Source organism: Paramisgurnus dabryanus, chromosome 3 (genome assembly GCF_030506205.2).
Source record: "Paramisgurnus dabryanus chromosome 3, PD_genome_1.1, whole genome shotgun sequence".
Classification (NCBI taxonomy): Eukaryota; Metazoa; Chordata; class Actinopteri; order Cypriniformes; family Cobitidae; genus Paramisgurnus; species Paramisgurnus dabryanus.
In genome coordinates, this window is record NC_133339.1 from 45,993,306 (window position 1) to 46,010,936 (window position 17,631).

Consider the following 17,631-nt stretch of genomic DNA (forward strand, 5'->3'; position numbering starts at 1 on the left):
TGATTTCACGGATGACTGGCGCTAAGGGAAGAGGGGAGAGGACTTCAGAAACTGTCTGTTTCTCATGTCGCTTTACTCTCAATACAATGCCTGTTAATGAGACTGAGACAGTCTGCATCCCCCTTGTGAAGACCCTTGAGTTCAGGTGTCAGACTGCATTCAAAACGCCAAGTATTAAGGATAAGCATTGTGTTCACTATTACACAGAATGAATGAAACTGACAGTAAAGGGATGAACTTCAAAAACAACTTGCCCTCAAGAGTTAAGTGTTGAAAAAACCGTGAGGTTATATCTTCAGATTGTGAAAGAGGTTTCTGAAGGAATGCACTTTTTGTTGGTTACACAGAGGGACTAAACGGTGAATAAAAAAGATACAAGACGGCTTTGGCCTCTTGAAAGCTCAGTTAGTGTGGCTGAGTGCTTTTCTGCAAAAGGAAGCCAACAAAAGCAGCCGTAGCAATAAAAAGGCAAAGCGTCTGTGTATCTCTTGAGTTCTGGCACTTTCTGCTGTAAGATGCCCCATGTTACTTTACATGTAACCCGGCCAAACAAAAGCTTATATGTATCATCTTTGGATAAGAGAAAGAGATGACAAATTCTGTTTTAAATAATTATTAAAAAAACTAGAGATGTCTATACAGCCTTGTTTTGGGAGGTAAGACCACATGTACTATGGTAAATCTGAAGCAAACATGACCCCAAACAAACTGAACAAAATGTTTTGTCAGTTTATGAACTAGTGCACTTTATTTGGTAACAGCTTATTAAGTCAAAATAGGATTACCAAGCAAACACAGAACGTTGTTCTGAGAACCAAAAACTAACGTTCCATAGCCATTAAACTTTCATGGGAACCAAAAAGTTAGGGGAACGTTCTGGGAATCAAAAATTGTTACCTAGGTAAATAAACCAGACAAAAAGGGAATTTTTTTAAGGGTCGTATCAGATATTATTCCTTATGGTAAAAATTTGTCATTTTTACAGTGCAAAATATCAGATAATATCAAGTAAATGATTTGTTTAACTCTTTGTCTATTTGTGAAATCCACACTGTAAAAAAGCGCAGCATTTTTTTTTCCAAATCAACATATATTTTTGTTTAAAATTTGTTTTAACAAATTAAGTTAAACAATTTCAACTTGTTTTAATAAGTTATGTCAACTTCTCAAAAGTCAAAACTTAAAACAGTGCAGGTTAAAGTCTCATAATCTAATAATTAAATTAAAAGCATCAAAGTTTAATTTCAATCTTTGACATGACCTTACTCAGTCTTACATTATGTAGGATCACAATAACTTAGGTTAAATGTAAAACACTGCTCGTCTTTATTACAGATTGCATAAGCTCCAAGTTTACAAGTGACGTACCCCTTAAAACTAATGTAACTAATTTCACCTTATGTATCTGTTTTCTTGCAAAATGTAGAAAATTTTCTTTACAGAAAGATGTTCTTTTAGGTAGTATTGTAATCTTCAATAATAAACAAACCCAAATGTAATAATTTTTTTATTTTAATGTGTACATTTTCAGGAAAAACATTTAACATTTATAATTTATATAAACATGTTTTATATTGCCTTCGAAAAAACAAAAAGCTATCCGTATTTAACAAGCATGTACTCTCTTTAAAGTATTTTTATAATATTGTTTATAATTGTTACCGCAGCACTTGAAATGTTATTTGAACTGTCTCATTGTATTGTGTTTACATTCATTGTTTTCTCAGATTTTCTTTAATAATGATAAAATACTAATGTAACACTCATTTCTTTTCATTTTATTATCTTTATTATCTCTCTGAACTTTTACAATTGCATTTTAAAGAGCATTATATGCTTTTCAGGTCTCTTACATGTAAATGATGCCTTTTCTCTTTGCCTATCAGACCAGAAATTGACGTGCGTGACGCGCGAACCTGTAAGCGGACGATTAAAAGCGAGTCACCATGGCAACCAGCAGACCAATGGAAGAACGAGAAGCTGTTTACAAGGGGGTGTAGCGTTGCTGGGGTGACGGGACAAACGTCCTGCAGCAGCAGGTATTAAACTGAACCCGGAGCTCCTGACGCCCTGGAGACCTTGAACTGAGGCACGCGCACACGCACGCACATTCTCCTGCAGTCACCGGATAAAGTTTCTGTTCAATAAGAGCTTCTGTGTTATTGGATGTTATTTCCTTATCAATCAAGCAGCCTATCAGTAAAGACAGGTGAGTTTGGTTTTTTATTCTGACTAAAATAGGCCTAGTTATTTAAATAAAACGAATGTGTTTATGTTTGTAAATTTATATGGCAATTGCATGTCATTAAATGTTAAACTGTGATAAATTATATACATGCATGACGGAGTTATGTCTGTTGCTGGCTATTTAGTATTAGCATGTTATTTATTAAACTATTTTTTTTTAAATGTCATTCAGCCAGCAAGTAAACGCAAAAATTGCAATTATGTTTTATAAATGATTTTTTAAATTTTAAAATAGACTAGATAATGTCATATTGTTTGAAAATATTTGTACATTTAATTTCTTAAAGTAAACAGTTGCATGATGTGATGCACCTGCTCGCCGTGTAAAGCAATGTTATGGGATGTTGTAAAGATGTTTCAGGAAACTTCTGTGACCTTCATGGGAATCCAAATAAATTCACCGTTTAACAAACCCTAACAAATCCACCTATTTTTAAAGCCACATCAATAAAAATCTTTTCATCAGGATTTAGGACCATGCTGTCCATGAGCTGCTCGGACCCCTGGCCGGAGGGCTCTGTGGGTTTGGAGGAGGAGGTCGTGACCGCCGCTACTCGTGCGGAGCTGCTGGACCAGAGCTACGCCGAGTCCAACATCAGCACGTGCAGCTCCGATAATTTAGACGACAGTCTGACGAGCCTGCAGTGGCTTCAGGAGTTTTCAATCCTCAATGCCAGCGGTGGGCAACACCATCACCAAAGTCACTTCTTCGGGAGTCAGGTGGGCTCGGATGCACCTGCGTCTCCTTTAGCCGGAGATCCGGCCTCTATCGGTATGCCGCTGACCCCAGGGAAACCCACGGCCGCGTCTTTCTACAGGGTCCCGTCCATGGCAGCTCTGCCCAGCCTGGTTGCGCACGGCCACTGTCCGGATGAAGTCGATTACAAGACCAATCCTCACATTAAACCACCTTACTCATACGCCACTCTCATCTGTATGGCGATGCAGGCCAGCAAGAAAACCAAAATCACCCTCTCGTGCATCTATAAATGGATCACGGACAACTTCTGTTACTTTCGCCATGCGGACCCCACTTGGCAGGTAAGATGCATTTACAAGTCACATCGCACGTGTTGTAAAATCGTTATTGTATGCAACTCTTCAGATCCACATCATTTGCATATCTGGCAAACGAGGGCTACTTGTCTGAGCAGCTCAGGGTGAAAGAAACCTCCTTGGCACCTGCTTGAGTCGATTGTGTATTGGAGGGAGAGCAATTGAAACCTCTGTGGATGTTAAAAGCAAGCTGTTTTATATATCTAGAGTTTTTTTCATCATCATCATCACAGAACACATTATCAGCTTAGTTGCAAGAGTAATGCAATAAACATTAAGGTGACATGCAAAAGTTTTTTCAAGTCCCTTTAAAACTTTTTAACAGCTTTTCAAAGTAAGCCGAGAAGGAAGAATGAGCTCATGAGTTGGATATTTACAAAAAAGGGGGATTTCTAAAAAGATATATTTCTTGGTGAATTATTAATGAACCCCGTAGTCACAGACTCCATTCTCAGACTTTCTCTTAGTTTTTTTGTTGTTATTTTAACTCAAAATAATATTTAACCAAGGTTAGGAGGTCAGTGCTTCATTTAAATGCAATTGCTTTGTGGTGCTGTGGTTGGTTTGCTCGATACCTTGATGCACATGCAGTGGATTTTCTTAAAGACCACATGAAATTCAATAAAGACTTGTGTTGCTTTTAGTTCATGTCTTCGTCCAAAATCGCATACTGTGATAATATGTACAGAATTCGATAAAGTCCGTTAAAAACAGTAAGTACTATATAATATGAATATGGAGAGCAGTGGCGGCCGGCGACTTCTTTTTTCGTGGGCGCTCAATGCGAAGTTCGTCACAACATGCATGTAGCCCGTCATGTGTGTGGTTCCTTATTTCAAAATATGTGTTCTGCGCGCCGAGAGATCCTGTGTGCATCACATGTCAAAATAAGTGCCTGCTGCAGACGCGCCTAAAGGGTTTATGATAAAAGAGACACTCGCGTTTGCCAGATACTCATGCGTTATCTAAGGTTACTGTTAAGGGAGTGTCTTGCATGTATTTTGTGAACGTATGCGTCTCTTTTATCATAAACGGCTTTGACGCGTGTGCAGAAGGCACTTATTTTGACAAAACACGTGAAGCACATGGTTCACATGACACAACAAACACATATTTTGAAAACGCAAGCTACACACATGACACTCCGAACATTTGAATTTGCGCCCCTCCGATGAGCAGTCACGAGCCGCCACTGATGGAGAGTATAAATGAATTTGGACGTACTACATCCGCCATGTTGATACATCACGTGAAATACGTCGTCAAAACAAGAAGTTAGTCGTTAACTGGAATGCCGTTCAACTAGCGCTATTTAACCATAAGGGACAACTGTTAAATATATGTATTTCCATTTGAATAGACATTTTTGAATAGAACATCGCTCCTCCGTCTTCATCTTCGTTGGATAACTTCTCTCCCATAGTAAAAGGTCCATCGAATGAACACTTTGGGATCTTGCCAGAAGTAGTAGTTCATCCGGGTACTTTTCGCCTATACTATTTTTGGAATACTACGAATTCGGACAAACTACTACTGCTTTTCGTCTACAATATAGTATGGAAGTAGGCGGTTTCGGACGCAGGCCTTGTGTGTTTTTGCCGGCAGAATCTGTACGCAATTTGTAACGGCAATTTGTACGTATTTTATTAAGGTGGCTATTTCCTATATATTCGTACGGCCCTGTGACGTTGAGTTTAGGGGTGGAGTTTCATTATTGTATTTTTTCCTAATAATCGTTGTACGAATTCATACTAACTAGCCCCGGTGTAAAATATTTACGAATTCATGTGTTGGTTTTTCCGCATGCATCCATACTCATAACAGAAGCAGTTTTACAGTATTTTATTTGGACAACACACATCGAAAGTGCCAATGACACACTAAATATTTATCCAATACATAGTTGTGTAAGCCTACTTCATAAGCCAGACAGAAAGTTAAGGGGGTCACACACCGGATGCGCAGCTCAATGCCGCGCTGCGTCGAGTCGCGTCTAGGACAACTTGGAGGTATCGTAGAACCGGAATTGCACAGTAAATAGCGCAAGCTTAGTCAGATAGCGTCTCCTTAAAAAATGCTAAATATACATTAGCAGCCAATGAATCGTTAAAGATTTGGGACAAATATGATGTTATTTAATGTTAACCTATGTAAGTGGCGCTCTGTGGGGTGACAGGGAGTTGAGCAACTTCCTTAGTTGTAGCTGGGCGCCCACCTGTCAGCGCCGAGTGCGTTTACTCATAGAAAACAATGTGTTCAATTTTTTTAGAACGGCGTGGCGCGGTGCTGAGCTGCGGGTCCGGTGTGCGACCCCCTTTAGAGTATAAATTAGATTAAGGATGAGTCAATTTATTGATGTCTCAATTCATAAAGTCAATTTCTCTCATTCATTTCTCATTCATCATTGCAGAATTCCATCCGCCACAATTTGTCATTGAACAAATGCTTTATAAAAGTCCCAAGGCAGAAGGACGAACCGGGAAAGGGCGGCTTTTGGAAAATCGACCCCCAGTACGCAGAACGTCTCCTCAGCGGCGCCTACAAGAAGCGCCGAATGCCCCCTGTGCAAATAAACCCGGCTTTTCAGAACCGCCTCAGGATGAACTCCCAAGCTGGACAACCTGCATTTGGTTCGGGAATGGCCGGAAGTCTTTGCGTGGGTCCCGAGTCCCAACAGCTCCTGAAGGAGTTTGAGGAAGCCACGGGAGGCGATCAGAACTGGGATCCTCGTTTGGCCGAGGCCACTATGCTTGGCTGTTGGGTCTCAGGGAAGGGCAACAAGAGGAAGCAGCCATACGCACACAGGACAGGGGGCAAAGCTCCACGAGGTTCAAGCTCTCCACTGCTGTCCATGGACGAGCAGGAGGATTTAAGCTCTCTTAAGGGCAACTTTGACTGGGACGCCCTGCTGGACTCAGCTCTGAATGGAGAGTTGAGCTTGAACGAAGGGAGTCTGTTGAGCCCCTTAACACGTGATGATGACCTGATGATCAGGGGCACTCATATCAGCCCCCTGGAGGCGCCCGGTGGTGTGGTTGAGAGCCACGTCTTGATGGAAACCCAAAGGAGCAGCGAAGTAGACTTTGACGAGGAAACCTTCATGGCCACGGCGTTTCTGCAAAGTCCCTGGTCGGAGGAGAGCGCACGTTCGGATTTCCTCTGCAGCTCGACGGTTAATATCGATCAGCTGTTTGACTTGGGAGAGTCTCTCGCAGGTGACCTAAGCATTAAGATCGAGTCCCTCCTTTGAGAAGTCATTAGTGAGACATTAGAGACAAGTCCATTGGGCATAAACATGTAAAAGAACAAAGAGGGTTAAGACTGTTTACCCCCGATGATTTCATACTGGATTCCATGAAACCCATTTTTAAAGGTGTATCTATTTCTAATAACGATTTTTTCGGATTATGCGTTTTGTATTTGACAAACAAGTTATCTACCTTCATTGATCTACGAGCTAATCTAATCCAGATTATCAAACGCATGTTGGGAACGCCAACGATTCGTGGACAGTAGCACTGGAAAAACATTAAAAAAGATAAATGTTGTTGTTTACAATCTTAATTTACATAACGGATCAAATGTGAACGAGTTTAAGTTGTTTTATTTGAAGAAACGAACATTTATAACATATCTTTAAAGTATGAGCAAACTCTGCAAGCAGAGCAAAATGAGTTTTTGTAACTTTGACTAAAGTGTACATTCAGTGAAATCAATGTTGTTTAGAGAATTCTTGAGTCTAGATTTAAAGAGAACAAGTATGCAGTTTATTTTCGTGTTGAATGACTGATATGGTTAAATTTAACAGCAAAACTGCACTAGAATGATGAATGAGATTAAGGGGCTCCTACCCATGTGTGTAATTTAATGGACAACGTACAAAAGCTGTCGTTGGGGCGGTAACCTTGCAAAAAAGTTTTTTTTGAGGACGCACAATGCGAAGCTAATCACAACATGTTTGTAGCCCGTCGTGTGTGTGGTTTTCATTTTAAAATATGTGTTTCGGCACGTCATATCAAAATACGAGCCTGCTGCAGACGCCTCGAAGGGGTTTATGATAAAAGTGACGCTTGCATTTGCTAGATACTCGCTTAATCTCTTATGTAATCAGAGTTTAGTGTTAAGTTAGTGTCTTGCTGGTATTTTGTGAATGTGAGCATCTCTTTTATTATAAACCCCTTTCACCGCATGATGCACCGAACACATATTTTGAATTCATGACCCTCGAAAGAGAAGTCACCGGTTGCCACTGATAAAGTGTGCATATTAATACCTTAAAGGTACATTGTTGTACCTAAATGCTTCATATAATAATTTTTTAAAGAGTACCGTCCCAGTGACAGCTCTTGTACTTTTTTTCTGACGGTGTAGGTTAAAGTGTTTGTGCCAAACTTTCTCTTTGTCAGCTGAATTTTTGCTCTTTTGATAGCTGTCTACATGCACATATATTGTTGTAACCGCTTTTCGACATTGTGTTACGAGTGTTACATTGAGATCATACATGATGATATTTTTCATGAAGACTTTTATCTTTTTTTTTAGATTATTAGTACTATGTAAACGTAGAAGGTACGGTATGTTTATTAAGGTAATCATTTTGGTGGAGAATTTTGTTTAAAGGCACTAATACACCCTTTGGTTTATCGAAACATGACCACCTGCTATCTAATTGGTTTTAGTAAGTTGTCACATTTTTTAACGCTACTGCAATTGGGTTTTGTTAAGAAATATGTAACCTTCATGATGTGTGTGCCAAGAGAAATAATTGGCGAAATATTTCAATGTAAAAAAATGTACCTGTTCTTGTTACAGTGCCTGTTTGTTTTTAATTTGTCATGTACTCAAAGTTGTTTAAATTCAGTACCTAATTATATTTATAGAAATTAAATGATGCTGACTTATTACATTTTCATCATCATACCAATTTACATCATAGGCACCAACACTGTAAAAAGTAAAAGTTCGATCAACTACTTGCAATGCTGGGTTGCCGTTAACTTACCGTAGATTTAAATTGATGTTATTTACTGGCAACATTTTGTTCAAAGTTAAATGAACATTAAACATTTACAAATCTACGGTAAGTTACCGGCAACCAGCTGCAAGTAACACTGTAATTTCTACTTGTAACTTTAAGTGAAAATTTAATGTGAAAAATGTAAAAACTTATATCACTTGGTATTTTTTTTTTTAAATGTTTCACTTAAAGTGTTACCAATTTAAGTATTTTTTTAAGTTGATCCAACACTGTAAAAAAATCCTTAGAAATTACATTGTTTTTTATATTGCACCTGGGTTGCCGTTAACTTACCGTAAATTTAAATTTACATTATTTACTGGCAACATTTTGTTCAAAGTTAAATTAACATTAAACATTTACAAGTCTTTGTCTTTACAAAGTAATATTAAAATAACAGTATCAAGCAAAGCATTCTGGGAAACAAAATCTGAAGCAAAAAACTGAAAAAGGTTGATGATGATTTCTCGTTCCCAGAATGCTTTGCATGAGGCTGATATTGTATAGTTTTATTCTGTAAAGATAAAGACGTGTTAATATTCAAAATGTATTTAACTTCGCACAAACTCTTGCCAGTAAATAACATACATTTAAATATACGGTAAGTTACCGGCAACCCAGCTGCAAGTAACACTGTAATTTCTACGGAATTATCTGAGTTTTTTTAACTTAATTTTTCTCACTTTAAGTGAAAATTTAAAAGTGAAAAATGTAAAAACTTACTTCAATTGGTAAAATATATAAAAATGTTTCACTTAAAGTGTTACCAATTTAAGTATTTTTTTTAAGTTGATCCAACTTTTACTTTTGCAAATGGATTATAAATGATTTATTAATGTACTCATGTATAGCTCTATGGTAGAGCAGCGTAAAAGGTCATGGGTTCGATCTCAGGGAACACACATACTGAAAAAAAATGCAATCCACTGTAAATCCCCTTGGATAAGCATCTGCCAAATGCATAAATGTAAAAGTTTTTATTTCATGACGAGCAAAGTTTTTACAACTCAAATGAACTTTCATTCTACACCTGTCGCATTTACATCACATTATTTGGTATCTTGCCTTTGATTTCCATCTTTAAATTAAAAATAAATGTATGCTGTGTGCAAAATATCTAAAACAGAGGTCTTCTCTCAAAGAAGCGACACATTTTCCTCTCGGTTGATTCTGCTTCAGTTGTGGTCTTGCTTTTATTATGCAGTAGGAGGGACGTCAAATACAGCAGGACAGTGTGTGTGTGATTTACACAAGCATCGCTCTGCTTGTCTTATTTTGGGGGTGGCACTCTCGGTGTATGGGGGCTGTTTGGGCTTTTGTCTTTGCTCAGTGAGATCCTCGTACCCCCCAGTGTTCCAGTCAGTCCTGCCCTTGCTCGGTTCATGTGGGGTCCGGCGGTGAAGACATCCCACGCCCTCGTATATCACAGTGCTTTTACAGTCAACATGTCTTGGCATTCATATTGAGAGCGTCTGGTTTCTCCTTTTTTAAAAGGTTGACACTTTTTATATTGTCCTGTGGTTATTTGTTGTTATCAATTTTACAAACCTGCCGAAACTCAAAATAACAAAAAATTAATATATTTTACTAAAAAGAAAGGAGAATTGTTGAGGTTTGAGCCATTAAAATCTTATTCTTGTTATATTTTTGTTCCAGGGAAACATCTTAAACAGTCCATCACCAGCCTTAAATAATGTCACAGGGTTTAAATACTTTACAATTAAACTTTGCTTTTTCATATTACTACTGTAAAAAAATATTTGCTGCCTTAAATGTTTTCAATTTCATTTGATCAAATGTAGCAACTCATCTGTAAAAAGTTGGATCAACTTAAAAAATCATTTCAATTGGTAATACCTAAAAATTTAAGTTTTTTTCAACTTACAATTTTACTTTAGTTTCACTTTACACTGTAAAAAAGTCAAGAGTCAACCTAGTTTTGACTAAAAATGAAGTTTTCTGTTTCTGTTAGGATTAGATTATAGTATTTATACTAACTGTGTGTAAAACATAAACGTGTGTAAATATACTTAAATATATTTTAGGAAAAAATTTGTACCTAAAAGTGGGCAAAATCTTCATTTGGGGACATCCTCATTTGTGAAAACACAATTTTTTTATTGTAAAAATGTACAAAGTTTTCCGTTAGGAAATAGTAGTAAGTAGTATTTATAACTAACTTTGTATAAAAATAAAATTAAATAAAATTATGTGAATTCAATAAAAAAAAACAAATTTCTATAGGAGCTATCAAAAAATTATTTATTAATTAAATGTGGTGTACATTTTGTGCTGTTGTATATGATAATGTTGTTGTCAGCAATTACAGTAGTGAATTTATTTGTTTCCTAAATTGGCGAAAATAAATATGCATTATTAGACAAAATAAACTATGTATTTATTATATTACTAAAAAGTTTACAATTATGTGATAATTTGACATAACTTATAAAAACAAGTTAAAATCATTTAACTTAATTTGTTGATTTGACAATTTGTACAGTGCAGCTATACTTCATAAAGTCCTAAGAACTATGAGACTGTTTTCTTCTAAATCTCTCAGCGATTAAAAATAAAACAAATAGAACTTCACTTCCATGGCAGGTGCACAACTGTCAACACATGACACACAATTACTTTCTGTGTTGATCTCCTGCTGCATTCGCACTGAACCCTGAATAATCCTTGTTGGAAAGGGACTTCATTTACTGACAAATGATCTTTAGATTATCACCTCTCTCGTAAGAGGTCTGGGAAAACCAATCCATGCTGGAATTGTCTTTGCAGGTAGTGTACACGTGATTATAATGTGATGGCTTGGTCAGATGAGAGGCTCTGAAACCGGATCCAGGTATTATCCTACAGTCCTTCTGATGACTACAGGTAAGAAGAGCACACGGATGAAATCTTAGACCTGTCACTTTGTTTTTGTCTTTTAAAACAATGCTCAAAACTAAAAGTGTCACGTAAGCAAGAGACAATGCAACTGAAAACAAAATGCAAAAAGTCAGCAACATTTAGGATAAAACATATGGGTCTTTATTGTTGGGTGTAAGGGTTGTGCACCATTTGAATTCATATTTGAAACTATAGATGAGAAATGAATTGGAATTAAATTACATAAACACGTCATCATACACAAGATAAAAACTAGGACTGTACAAAGATTAATCGCGATTAATCACATACAAAATTAAAGTTTGTGTTGGTGTTATATATTTGTGTGTTTATTTTGTATGTAATTATTATGTATATGTAAATACACACATACAAGTATAAATTTAAGAAAAATTTTATTTGTGTTATATTTTTTTAAATTTATATTTAATATAAAATTAAAATATATCAAAATCTAAATAAATAAATATATATGCATACATACAGTATGAATGTTTCTTAAGTATATACATGCATGTGTGGTGTATTTATGTATACAAGATAATTACATACAGTGCATACACACATATTATGCAAAAACAAACTTTTATTTTGTATGCAATTAATCGCGATTAATTTTTTTGACAGCACTAATAAAAACATTACATGATATTAATAGTCATAGAATTACTTAAAACAATGTTAAAGGGCATAATAAAATGAGTTTTTAATTTAAATACTTTTACATTTGTACCCAAAAGTGAGCAAAATCTTACAAATCTGAGCAAAACCTCCTTTTGGAGACGTCCTTATTTAAAAAAATGTAAAAGTAAAAATTAAGTTTTCTGTTTCTGTTAGGGTTAGAGTGGGTTAAAGTTAGATTATTTATAACTAACTATATGTAAAAACATAAGTAAATGAGTGTGTATAAACTTGACTTTATTTTAGGAACAAATTTGTACCTAAAAGTGAGCAAAACTTGTTTGGAGACGTCCTCATTTGTAAAAACACACTTTTTTATTTGTAAAAATTTACAAAGTTTTCTGTAAGGGTTAGAATTTGGGTTAAGTAAGTATTTATAACTTACTTTGTATTAAAATATAAATTAAATTAAATGATGTGAATTCAATTAAAAATCTAATTTCTATAGGAGCTATTTTAAACATTGACTAATTTCATCTAATGTTTGTATCGTCTGTGTAGGAGAACACGCATATGTAATTTAAATTCAGTTTAATTTTTACATTTAATACACAAACTTTCAATTTGTGGAAAATCATTTTTTAAATTATCTAAAAATTATTTGTTTATTAAATGTGGTGGACATTTTGTGCTGTTGTACATGATAATGTTGTTGTCAGCAGTTTTGTTACAGTAGTGAATTTATTTGTTTCCAAAATTGGCGAAAATAAATATGCATTATTAGACAAAATATACTATGTATTTATTATATTACTAAACAAAACTTAACCATTATTAACTAAACACAAATTAAAGTAAATTGCTTTTCCAAACATTTCCAATGATTGGCAAAACATTCCCATATGCTGTATTTAGTTCAATTCAAATTCCAACTCGTGAATTCAAACTGAACCGTTGAAATTCTGGATGTTTCCCAATCCCGTTTGACGTCACACTGGAAAAGTGATAAACAATTAAGGAAAACATGTAAAAAAGAGAGTAAATATCAGAGCGCAGAGTTCTTTTCCAGGAACGAGAGGTCATTTATCACATTGAGCCGGACGTCAGACTCCGGGATGAGGTGGGTGGGTCTACTACATTGTCATGAATATCAGGCACTGGTCAAGCTGCGCATTTAGGATGGGGTTTACACCGTTTCCCGCACAACTCAATTGGCATTCTGCTACTGTGTACCACAAGAGCCAGCGATGTCTGAGACAGCCCTCATGTGCTTAACCGATCCCCATGACCCAGAGAAAAGAGACAGTGGGTGGAGCGTAAACTTAAGGGGGAGAGGAGGAGAAGGGGAATACATCTTTTTTATCACATGGCCGGTGAAAGGCCAGTCTCCTGGGTAACTACTGGTGCTATTGTCATGAGGGCCGAGCACAAAATGGGCAAGGGTCCATAACAGTCTCTCCAGGCAGGGGTGGAGGGGTTTGATTAGGGAGGGTTGGCATGGCGCAGAGTGAGGGGGTCTGGCGGCCGCTGAGATTTATTAAGGTGACGGCGTATGTCTTTGTAAAAGCGCATTTACCTTCTAAAGTGAAACCCCGACAAGGGAATCGTGTTATATCTTTCTCTTCAGGGGTTTCTCAGTCGAGCTGCAGCCTTAATAAACTATTTAGAATGGAAATAAACTCCTATACTTACAAATCATTTGAAGTGCATTGCAGTCGGCGGTCTACACTACAGAAATGTCTGATGGGTAGGACACCTCAAATTTAAGAGCTATGCCTGGGACAACTTTACCTGCCTTACTGTAATAACAAAACATTTTTATTTCTGACAAGATATTTGTTCCACAGGTCAGTTTAGCCACTAGCTAGACAAATAAACAAGCACAGACAGGAAGTTAACTTCGGTAACCGAGACAACATGTGTGCATCCAATGAAATCATCCATATACACCCAGTTTACCTTTGTTCCTGAAATTTTTTATCTTCCCTCCATCACCCCAACGCCTTAAGCAGGCTTTATACTTCTGCGTCGACTGTACGGCATAGCCTACACAGACGCGAACCCTACATAGTAGTGATGTAGTGCTCAAGTCCGAGACCGGTCTAGAGACCGATTTCTGCTTCCTCTGACTCGTCTCGGACTTGTTCCTTCAAGTTCTCGGTCTTGACTCGGTCTCGGACCACAGTGGGAGGAGAAGGACTCGTAATTTCAGACGGAGTCCTCGAGACCAACGCATTTTTTATGTTCATGTTTTATGTTCGACTGTATTTGAAAACCAATGGACTCGGTCTCGACCCTTCAAGTTCTCGGTCTTGACTCGGTCTCGGACCACAGTGGGAGGAGAAGGACTCGTAATTTCAGACGGAGTCCTCGAGACCAACGCATTTTTTATGTTCATGTTTTATGCTACGCGTACTGCAAGCGCTGTGATTGGTCCGCTAGAACCCCTCCCGTCAGGTCAAAAAGATCTGGGTCGCATTTCCTCATATGGATTTCCACTTATGACAGTAAAAACAAAGAGTCGATTTCTTTTTACCTCCATCAATGCTTCTAGAATAACATACACAACGTTCTACTCATTTGTGGGTTTACTGAGCAAGTTGCTTCTTCGACGCTATTGTGGGTTACACACGTGAACACTGCCTATTAGTGGTCTGTATATATAATTGCACGTCGACGACGACGCAGAAGTATGAATGAAACCGAAACGTAGTCTACAGCGTCGAGGCTATGGCGAAGGCCCTACGCAGAAGTATGAGCCCTTTACTCCTATTTATTCCAATATGATAGTTTGGGATGGGGGAGCTTACAGGGTTATGCAATTATATGTGATTATTTGTAAGATCGTTGTATTTGTAAGATTTGTCAGACTTGACAGTGTTGTGGTGTGTAAGTGAAATGTTTCCAATACGCAAAGGAAAGAAGTTACAAATCCGTAGTGACAGAGTTTTGCTGAAGCCGTCCAACAAAAATCAACAAGTCGAAACATTGAAACCAAGCGGCGCATGATTACCACATGAACACTGATATCAGAGACGCTGAGGTCAGGAGGAGCAGTGAGCCATGACTGGACTGTAGATGGTGTGTGTTTAGTGTGTATGTGTGTTTGGTGTGTGTGTGTTTTCAGAGAACTGTCTCTTTGTTAGTGAGACACCATAGTGGCTGAGTAATCCGACATCCATCACCAACTTAGGGAGCAATACACACAGTGAGCAAGCATAGGGAAAACAATACATAGTGAAACAGTGGGAGGCCGCTTTATTCATTACGTGGAGTTGTGATGCTCTTTTGTAGGCCATTGGAGGGGGTGGTGAGACTGCAGAGGATCCCCATGACAAAGTCATTTCCTGCTGTGGACCGCTTATTGGAAACAACTGTAATGCTATTTATAGTGTTCATAATGAGAAGAGATGTGATTGAAGTGAAGGGTTGCAAAGTATGATAACATGTTCGTCGTTTGGGGGATCAGAAATTGTTTGACTCACTGACCTTAAATGAAAGATGATTCATAAAATCTAGATTCAAAGTTTGGTTGAATAAGGTACTCCTAAATGTTGGCAGGATAATTTTTTAGCAGATAAAGTGATAAGGCCAAAACATTGATGACTGACTTTGCACCACAAATAAGCAATAGATTAAGCCCCATTCAGACCACCAGAGATATTCGTAGCACGTCTCTTTCAATGAGGTCATAAGGAGGCGTTCCTAATTCTGGTTGTCATAAACAAACGAGTATTGTCCTCAGTAACTGACGAGAGACGGATGACGTGAGCTTAACTGGTTCACTCTCACTGGTAGGCTGCGTCCAAATAACCACACTTGCGGTCTTGGCCACTTGAGAGTTCATGTATGCAGGAGGAAGTAAGTGCGCAAGACTGTCCCATGTCTTAAAACTGGCAAAGTGCAGTGACCTTAACGCACACTAAACCCACACTTTCTCGAATAACGCTTCGAAGTGGTATTCAAAGCTAAGCGTATCCCGTCATGCATCATGTTCAGGATGTAAATCATGAGACTTTTCCCCAAATCTCGCGAGATGTCGTGAAAACTTTTAATTGTAAGTTAAGAAATGGATTTTACATATTTTGGTAGTAAAACGGAAAGTGTTCCACATTTAACTGGTGCAAACACTGTTATGTATTTTGTAAAACATCCGTAACTGCTTTTATAACATTAAAACAACATTAATGGTGTCGTTTATTCAGGGACTACTACATAAACAATAAACTTTAATAAAGCTACATGCACAAAATTACATGTTTTTTACAGGTGCAAAGAATTCTGCGTCTGAAAGTTTCAGATAAGTGTAAATAATATTCTTTAAATATTTATTTATTCATTCAGTTATGTGTTTATTTTATTTACAGAAAACCTTAAAAATATATATTTTAAGTAGCCTAAATAAAAAAATTATATGTTTTGGTGCAAATTGCTGCCACTACCTGGATAGACATTTTTACACTTGCTAAGTGTGTCCCATCGGGTGAATAATTTTTTAAATGCACGCTTGGGATCTTCACGCCCACTAGAACACTTGGGCAAAATACAGGAAATACGTCATGTAAGTAGTCAAGTGCAAAGACCCCAAGTGTGGCTATTTGGACGTAGCCGTAGTCGCTCTTGAAAGTTGCTCATCATTGGACATGCCAGGTCCTGTGAAGTCACCAAGCTTCCATTGAAATAATGATATGATGTGGCTATACCACTGCTAATTGCTGGCAGTTTGAACAGGGCTTTATAGTTAATGTGTGAAACATATAGGAAATTGGACTTTAAAGTGCCCATGAAATAAAAACTGACAACTCTTATTTTTAATGGAGTACTGCAGTGTTCATTAATAAACAATTTATCCGTGTGGAACATTATTATTCTTTTTTAAATTCATGTTAAACTTTAATCAAAATCTAAAAAATGTACTTATGCCCTCTTGTGGCGATCCTTCTCTGATGATGTCAGCTAGATGACTAGGGGTGGAACACAGTTTAAGATTTGGATTCCTCATGGTAAATGTAGGCAAAGTGTCAAAAAAGCAGTTGGACGTATGACTGAGTATTTCTGTGCCGAATCCACCTCACCAGGGTTCGTACAAGTTTCTGAAAGTTTTTTTTTTGAACATGGGTACATCTTACGTATCATTTCTTTTATGGGAACTTTCCCCGGAAAAGCATGCCCACACGTCAATCAGTGGGAGAGCGAGAACGAGAATGCTAGAAGTCACAGGCATCACGTGACAGCTTTGTTTTATATCGAGACTCAACAATGGCACGAAAGAAGAAGTGTGTTTTTGCATGAAAGGAGAAGTAAGCCAGCCTTATGGAAACAATGGATATAGTTTGTTTATTCCGGGGAAGCAGAGGGGTTTTGCACAGCCTAATCTCACGAATTTTCGTGGGATAGTCACAGAATATTTTTTTTGTAGCCTTCTCACGGACTTCCGCATTTTTCCATGGCCCTGCTACGGACTGTCTTTTTTCGTGGCATTCTCACGGATTGGTTACTCAACTGTTTTGTCCTATTTTCTTACCATTTTCACTTCGTTTTAGGGTTAGATTTACATAAAATGTCATCCCTACCCAAACCCAACTCTAACCTCAATGCCAGGCGACAATTGTTTAAAGTTTAGAAAATATAAAAGAATAAATCAGAAAAAATTTGTATAAACCAATATTTAAAGTGACATACTAACGCAAACACCAAATCTAACCCTAAACCGAAGCGAAAATGGTTTAAAAAATAGGAAAAAGCAGTTGAGTAACCAGTCCGTGAGAATGCCACGGAAAAAGACAGTCCGT

At 37.4% G+C, this 17,631-nt stretch overlaps 1 protein-coding gene across 1 annotated transcript; it reads left to right on the forward strand.

Moving 5' to 3' along the window:
• Window positions 1–1,671: 1,671 nt before the first annotated feature.
• On the forward strand, window positions 1,672–8,444 carry foxj1a (forkhead box J1a). The gene is made up of 3 exons (XM_065263274.2): window positions 1,672–2,209; window positions 2,714–3,288; window positions 5,714–8,444. Exons 1-3 carry the CDS (start codon window positions 2,167–2,169, stop codon window positions 6,551–6,553), a joined length of 1,458 nt encoding a protein of 485 aa, XP_065119346.1. The 5' UTR covers window positions 1,672–2,166; the 3' UTR covers window positions 6,554–8,444.
• The last annotated feature ends 9,187 nt before the right edge of the window (window positions 8,445–17,631 follow it).